This window comes from Dermacentor variabilis, unplaced genomic scaffold, assembly GCF_050947875.1.
Source record: "Dermacentor variabilis isolate Ectoservices unplaced genomic scaffold, ASM5094787v1 scaffold_16, whole genome shotgun sequence".
Classification (NCBI taxonomy): domain Eukaryota; kingdom Metazoa; phylum Arthropoda; class Arachnida; order Ixodida; family Ixodidae; genus Dermacentor; species Dermacentor variabilis.
This window is the reverse complement of record NW_027460324.1, coordinates 5704609-5712898: the sequence shown is the minus strand read 5'-3', so window position 1 is coordinate 5712898 and position 8290 is coordinate 5704609. Positions and strand designations below refer to the sequence as shown.

Genomic DNA, 8290 nt, shown 5'->3' with positions numbered 1-8290 from the left:
CAGACCCTTATTGAGTGACTTGAGTCTGTACCCACTCACCTGTCATTGTGATAGTTCGTCTTTCAGGATGGCGTTTTGCAAAACTGCCGACTATTCTCCATAGTGCCTTTTGTTCGGTCGCGACCCTACATTGCCCCCTCTGCCAGTGCCTTGTGCAGCAAGTATGCATGCGACACTATTGCCCATGCTGACTGCGCATGGCAGGTGGTAGTACTCGTCTGCTGGCATCCCAAGAAAATTAAAAAGGTGTCTACATTTGCTGGCAATATGACATACACTGTTCCCTTGTGTTACATTGGTCCCTTCGTGCTCTATGTCAAGTGACGAAGTATGCACCAAGTTTTCTTGCTGGCATCAGATTTTTACTTTGAGAACAAATGTATAATTTGGTATGTGAAAAGCTTGGCAATTGCCCAGTGTCTGTCTTACACACAGACAGAGTGGCTAAACCCACAGAAATAGGTAGAAAAGAATTGCAGGCGTGTTAGGCATTTATGCCTAAGCAATTGTCTATTAGCTAAAAATGTATTTCATGAAATAGCACAAAATCTTATACTGTGCATGTGGCAGTCATTGTGTCAATGTACGAAGAAGGCATGATGTCTACCCTCACCTTCCCCAGGTGGACATTCGCCAACCTGGTTCCATTCTCACTTGCCACAGCAATGACACAGAAAAGTATTATTAAAACATAAAATGCTCTTTTAATAATAATGACAATAATAGAATAGAAAACGACTCTGCAATCAGAGACGGAGGTACTCGGCGAGAAAGGCCTTAAATATCTTGTTCAGGTTGTTGATGGTTGAATGGTCCAGGTTCTCTGCATTGTCATCCAAGGTGTGCCAGACGCTTGGGAATGGATTGGGTATCACATGCACAATGGGCACATCTGAAAAAAAGGTCATGTAGTTCATTTGGTTTCTTTGCACATGTATAAGATGCAAAAACAGTGGGTAGTGCTTTGAGTCAATATGGCAAAGTAAATAAGAAACCACAGCACCAACACATAAAGCAATATCTACTTTGCACTCAGCACATGGAAATATAATGCGGTGCTTATCAAGCATTTCACAGATGGTGAGGTTTTAAACATCAGGCTTTTCAGCATGTTTCCGGAAAACTGTTTCTCTCTGGCATTTGAAGTATGTAAGCAGCCGGCCTCGTGTCTTGAGGTTAACAAGAGCAGCCTCCGATCGTGTGTAGTCTGCAGACGACGCGTCTCTCTCATGTTGGAGATTTTGACAGTAAGTGGCATGGAAACTTTCCACCTGCTCAGAATTAGGCATCTTAATAACGAAAAAGGGCATATCTTTAGGTATGGGTGTTCCAATGCTGACTGAGGTTGTGAATTATCCACGCTTGTGCCAGCAGAATTGGTGGAGAGCAAGGCCCCCTTAACATGTGCTGTCCCTAGCAGTGGCACTCACACGCCCGCTTGCCCCAGCGCGGGCGCACCATCGGAGCACCTCTGTTCTACACCATGGTTCGCAGTAGTGGTCGCCAGCATTACAAAGATTTTTTACTGTAGCAACATTAGCACACCTCCAAGTAAATGTTTCTGTGCATTTATTTGGAACTCTTCTTTACTGCAGCAAAAATAATGGGTCCAGAACTCAATATGAGTATGATTTTTATTTTTTCTAGAACGAGACACATTGTCGAGATGACCATACATGGGTCTTAATATAGGCTCAATTTTCTCACTTAAATAAAATGTTGCAGCATGTTTTTGCAGGACTAGATTTAGGAGTCCTGGGTGGGCATTCTATAATATTTTCATAAAGATTGGCAACGATTATTTTTTTGAAACATTAACAATTGAAAAAATTGAAACATCTAACATGTTTCAATTTTTGCTATATTTGCAATTTTGTAATTTTTGGTCATGTATAACTAAATAAGTATATGTGGCGTAATTGCATACTTCCTTTTTCTATTTTAGATGGTGAGAAACCTTTTGAAGACTTGCGCATTGATCTGAGCACACCCTTCTGTTAAAAGAATGCAGACTGAATTGCATTCTTTAGTGGTGGCCATTATCTTTAGCCGTGCAATAACGAGAAAAGATCCCCCTGACTCCTTATTTTGGTTATGTCTTAAGAAGGGGGGGGGGGGGGTACCTGCTCGATATTTTACGGTTTTATTTAATATAACATTAGTATATGGCTTATACAACATTATTCACCTGGCTACTGCATAAAGTATGCAATGGTGCGTTTTACTGGGCACAGGTTTCCTAGCAGCAAATTAACCTTTTCCTACTTCAAGAAACTTTCGTGAGTGTGTGATGCTGGCCATGTTCATTTCAATATGGCTTGTGATCATAAACAATGCAGGAAATGAAGACAAATAGAAGAAAGCACTGAAAAAGTTTATAGAAACCACTTTAATAATCCATAAGAAAGTACTCCAAGGTTGAGTTTATGCTCCCTTTGAAGAGACCGTCTACTGCTTTTTAGGGACTGCCACTTTTGTGCCATCAAAAGCGTCCATGCCTTCAGTGGTCTTTCTGGGAAATGTGTGAAAAATTTGAAACAGAAACTTTATATTTGCAACGTCTGTCGGTTATACAGGTAAGGCTGACAGAAACTTAAAACGATCGCAATAGCATAACCATAAATGTATGCAGCTTTCTCAGCAAGAAAGGTTTTTCAACTATGTAATCAAAAACATTCAAGAAATGTCTACAAATTGTGAAAGGCTTTTAGAAAACTTCTAATTCAATAACGAACAGGTTGTTTTATCAATTTTATTACTGAGGAAAAAAAATATGCACAGGAATTCGATCAATGTGTTCCAGCCTAGGTATAATCTTTTCATGATATTTCATGTTAAATTAAATACATAATAATTTTAGTTGTAGGGGGTAAAACCATAGTTATGTCTGCAATTTCTGTGCTTACTCGCCAGTGTCAAGGCAGTACTCACTTTTCCTTAGAAATGGAATGTGGTCATCTTCAATGAGAGCCAGCTGCGATGAGTTGATGAAGTAATTGGTCCGGCATCGGCTGCACCTGGTTTCCATGGCATCCATGTCATTCAGCCGGCTCTCTGGGAAAACAAGGAACAAAAACTTTAAGACTACAATCCGGAGTGCCACTCCTGTGGCCAGATGGTTCGTTCAAGGAGCCCCTGAAATTATTTGTCATATCCTACCTAAAGGAGTACTGACAAAAAATTTTCTATGTCACTTTTATGCCCACAGTACATAGCTGCTGGCTGTGATGACAATATGATGCCAGAATTCCTCGAGCACATAACAAATCATTAATAATATTGTTACAGAAGGATAAAAGAAGAGAAAGGTAGAAGAAGATCACTACACGCTGGCTGCTGCATGTTGTTGCTGGTCAGCCATCTTAATCACATTGACTGCTTGTATACATATTGTAAATACCGTCTGTCTGTACTCCCAACATTCCTGTAACATACTGGTGGGAGGTGCTGGGCACCTCAGCTGGAGATGGAGCTCCACAGTAGACGTCCCATCACCGTCCTCATCGCGAAGGACGGTGAGCACGCGGAATCAACATGGTTGCCGTCTCCAGTGTCACTGTCACCAGCTATGTCGCCGTCTCCTTCGGTTGTGGTTGTGCAAGCCAAGGATAATGGAACTTTCTGTGGGACCGATGGCATTGACGTTGAAGAGTGGGTGGCTATGTACGAATGCGTGAGTGGAATCAACAGATGGGACCCTATGCTTATGCCAGCTAAGCTGTTGTTCTACCTAAGAGGCATGGCAAAAGTGTGGCACAAAAACCACGAAGAGGAGCTAACCAGCTGGGACCAATGCAAAGAGAAGACAACAGAGTTGTTTGGCAAACCAGCCGGCCGTAAAATTGCCGCAAAGCAGGACCTGGCCTGTGCCCAATCCCCAACGCAGTCCTATGTCTATACATCCAGGACGTGTCAGCCCTTTGTCGTAAAGCCGATTACAACATGACAAAAGCTGAGAAGGTCGGGCATGTGCTCAAGTGAATTGCTGATGACGCCTTTAATCTGCTCATGTGCAAAAGCTGCTTTACAGTTGCTGCTATCATCAAAGAGTGCCGACAATCAATTTGAGCAGGCCAAAAGCCAACTCATCCTGCAATCATTCGTCAGGCTTGCCAATACTGCCACTATGTCGACGTATGAAGATCAACCCGCAAAGCAGCATGCATTGCCGTCAGAGGACGTCAGAGCTTGATGTCAACTGGATGCGATTGTGCCTGCAGCTTTCTGTTCACATAGCCCTGATGCTACCCCTTTTTCAGTTCCCCTTGTACAAGCCATCGTTCGCCAGATACTTGAAAACATTCGTCTACATTCTGTCTGTGCTGTCGCCAACCCCAGAGCCAACAAACGCCCTTCTACTGTTTTTGCTCCACCCTGATGCTTCTCTCCGCATTATCGCAACTCGACTGAGTGGAGAACTGCGCACAACCAGCCGGTATGTTTCACCTGTCGCCGCATTGGTTATTTCGCCTGACACTGTCACAACTCGTGGGCCTCAACACCTCGCACGCCGACCAACCTCAGCCGTGTTGATGAAATGCCCGAAATGTTTCGCCCACCGCCCACTCGGCAGTGAAACATTTAACAGCGCCGACAACTCTGCTAGGAACACGTGGTACAGTTGCTCAACATCACCGTGCGGACACCAGTCTTGTTCACCTCAAACACGTCGCCCATCTTCCTGTTCGCTGCAGCCACGCTGGCTTTCGTCCCCTGTGGCTTTTGGCCGCACCCTTTCAGAAAAATAAGAAATGCAGCCGTCGGATATTGGTGCTGCTTTTCTACTACTGCAGCAAATCCTCTGTGTGTGCCCACAAAGAGAAGTGTCATTGATGTTAAAATAGACGGCGTGCCTGTCCAAGCGCTCGTCGATACTGGAGCCCACATACCTGTGATGAGTGCTTGCCTACGTAGATGTTTAAAGAAGGTCCTCACCCCAGCAGCTGCACAAGTGCTTCGTGTGGCCAATGGCAGGGTACTGGTTGTTCTTGGAATGTGTACTGCACGTTTAAGTATAGCCGGCTGCCCAACTTCTGTTCTCTTTGCTGTGATCGACAACTGCCCTCACAACGTTATCCTTGGATTGGACTTTTTATCCATTCATTCTGCTCGTCGACTGTGCAACCAGCGTTCTTCAGTTAGAACTGCCTCAACTCGCTGATTCTCCGAGCACCAACCCACTGCACTTGTGTTCGCTTCACGATGTGCGTCTGTCACCTGAGGCAGTCACTTACGTCGCTTTGACCACACAGCCACAGGCTCATGACAGTGAATATGTGCTTCGCCCCATGGTCGACCTGCTTTTGAACCGGAATGTTGCTCTTCCGATTCTGAATTTTAGCCTGTGCCCTCAAGTGCTTCTGGCCGGCATTTCTTGGCCAGCGTTTATAGTACTTCCGAATTTGACATAGTGAATCTGAATGCCGAGAGGGGTTTCTTAATGCCAATTGCAGCTCACAGCTCTGATTTCTTACCAGATGACTTCGCGAAGATGATTGCACCTGACCTCGTCTCTGCAAAGGTCTTGGACATAAGTCTCCTGCTCTAATCGTACAATGACATCACTGATTTCGGCGACAGGCCTTCACACCAAACATCTGTTGTTCACCACCATATAAAGACTGGAGACACGAATCCCATTTGTCAGCGTCCCTATCATGTATCGCATGCTGAACATAGAGTCATCTAATCAGAAGTGGACAAAATGCTCTGTAAAGGGGTCATTGAACCGTCAGCCAGCCCTTGGGCTTCACCTGTTGTCCTTGAGAAAAAAAAATAAATATTGTACCTGGCATTTTTGTGTCGATTACCACCATTTAAACAATATCATGCGAAAAGAAGTCTACCTACTACCACACATCGATGATGCCTTGGACTGCTTGCATGGAGCTAAATACTTCTCGTCCATTGATCTTCGATCCGGCTAATGGCATATTTCAGTTGATGAAATGGACCGCAAGAAGACGGCCTTCATCACGCCTGGTGGTTTATATCAGCTGAAAGTCATTCCTTTTGGCCTATGCAATGCTCCTGCGACATTTGAACGTATGGTGGACTCTCTTCTGCGAGGCTACAAATAGACCACCTGTCTTTGTTATCTTGACAACGACATTGTTTTTTCTCCCATGTTCGGCAGCCACATTACCCGACTCACCGCACTTGTTGCGGTCTTCCAAAAAGCCGGCCTCCTACTGAACACCACGAAGTGTCAATTCTTGTGCTGTCGGATTACCGTGTTAGGACACTTCGTTGACAGATCTGAAGTACAACCAGATCCAGAAAAAGTTGGCGCCGTTTGCAGTTTCCCTGTGCCACGTTCTGCTTCTGACGTGCGCTGCTTCATTGGCCTGCATTCTTACTTTTGCCGTCTTGTCAAAAACTTCACTGACATTTGTCGGCCTTTGACAGATCTTCTAAAGAAGAACACGATGCACCGATGGTGGGACACCTTGGAGTTTTTGCATACATATGATCGCGTACGACGCCAGTTCTTCTGGCCGGGTCTCTACCGCTCTGTGCGTCATGTCGCAACTTGCGAACTGTGTCAGTGCCGGAAGGAACCTTGCCTGCCACCTGTTGGACGACTTTATCCAATTGAAGTTCCCTCTGAACCTTTCTTTCACGTAGGCCTTAACCTGCTTGGCCCTTTTCCGACAACAACTAGAGGGAATAAGTGGATCACCGTCACTACTGATTACGTGACATGCTACGCGATAACAAAGGCGTTGCCGACCAGTTGCGCAACTGACGTCACCGATTTTCTCCACTGCTTACCACCCGCAAACAAACAGTCTTACGGAACGTCTCAATCGAACATGCACAGACATGCTGTCGATGTACGTCTCCAACGATCACCGCGACTGGGATGCCACGCTGCCCTACGTGACATTCATGTATAACTCGTCCCAACATGGACACCGCAGGATATTCACCTTGTAATGAAAAAGAGCACAAGGACAAGGCCAGCCAGATTGTCTGTTTCATGCCTGCAGTGCAACCAGTGGGCCAGCCAGATCGCCAGTGCTTAGCACGAGTGTGAGCCGTTCGGGCAACCAGCTGTTTCTTATCTGCGTCACCTGCCTTCTCAGTTACGAGCAGACGTTACCGTCTGAACTGTTCAGTACACCCCATTACAATTGGTGGAGGTGCGGGGTATTCAAGAACATCTATACCCTAGAACTCTGGTCTTGGACCCTGTCTCCCATCATGCCTGACTCTCCCCAGCCGACGTCGCCACCACCCTCCGTGGCTTGCTCTGATGCTGTCCCGCAATGCCATCCAGCAGTTGGCAGCGGTACGGATGATCAGGACGTCAATGACTGGTTGTCTACCTATGAATGGGTGAGCTTGCACAATTGATGGGACGATACTGCCAAGTTAAATGCCATCATCTTCTACCTTGCGGGAGTGGCTCACCTGTGGTTTAAAAATCATGAAGCTGACTTTCAGTCCTGGTCCACGTTCAAGACCAGTTTCGCTGCAGTTTTTGGTCGCCCCGCTGTCCACAAGTTGCATGCCGAGCAGCGGTTACGAGAGCGAGCGCAACAACCCGGTGAAACATTCACCTGTTATATCGAAGAGGTTCTCAACCTATGCAAACGTGTGGATGCTTCTATGCCCGAAAATGACAAATTGAAGCACATTTTGAAGGGCATTGGGGCATAGCCAATGACATTGAGTCCGTGCACCGTAGCAGAGCTCAAACTCGTGCCAAAGCTACAATGAGTTCAGGAGGAAGCGCGATTTGACCAGGTGCCCCTCAGTGGCTGACGAGGCCCCCCCATCTGATTGCTTCCCCGAGCTCACACAAATCCATGCTTTCATGCGAGAGGAAGTTGCACGTCAGCTTTCTCTACTACCCTTCGCTGAGCTACCCCAACAGCAGCCAGTGCCACAACAGCCTCCTACACCCCTACGCTCCGGCGGGTTATTGAAGACCAAGTTGCTGAGGCTCTGCCAACGCAGCATCAGCAGTACCCTGTCGCCGTGCCACTTATGCATCCGTTGCCGCACAGCCTCCTCGTCAACCATTCTTTGCACTACATCCACAGCCGCTACCACCCGTTCATCATCCCGTTCATCGACCTGCTCCTGCCTTTGCTAATCTTTGGCGCATGCAAGACAACAGGCCCATATGTTATGCCTGCAGTATTCCCGGCCATGTTGCAAGACTCTGCCGGCGCCGCATGCTGCACTCTGATGGGTTTTTGCAGTTGCCTCCCTATGCCGACGCGCAAACCTTTCCACGGCACTTATTTTAGTCGGCAGTCTAACAGGCCACCAGCCGAGA

The 8290-nt window shown here is 46.5% G+C and overlaps 1 protein-coding gene across 7 annotated transcripts in view; it reads right to left on the bottom strand.

The window, feature by feature from the left end:
* Positions 1-679: 679 nt before the first annotated feature.
* LOC142568035 (glutaminyl-peptide cyclotransferase-like) overlaps positions 680-8290 on the bottom strand; it is a 124377-nt gene continuing 116766 nt past the window's right edge. For 4 of the 7 annotated variants that reach the window (XM_075678113.1, XM_075678111.1, XM_075678114.1 and 1 more), the window contains 2 exons: positions 2932-3054; positions 680-892 (listed from right to left, as the gene is read on the bottom strand). In XM_075678113.1, the coding sequence (XP_075534228.1) occupies positions 747-892; positions 2932-3054 (269 nt within the window). In that variant the 3' untranslated portion in view covers positions 680-746. Of the gene's footprint in view, positions 893-2360; positions 2513-2931; positions 3055-8290 lie in introns of those variants that run through there. The other 3 variants (XM_075678116.1, XM_075678117.1, XM_075678112.1) reach the window with 2 other exon arrangements.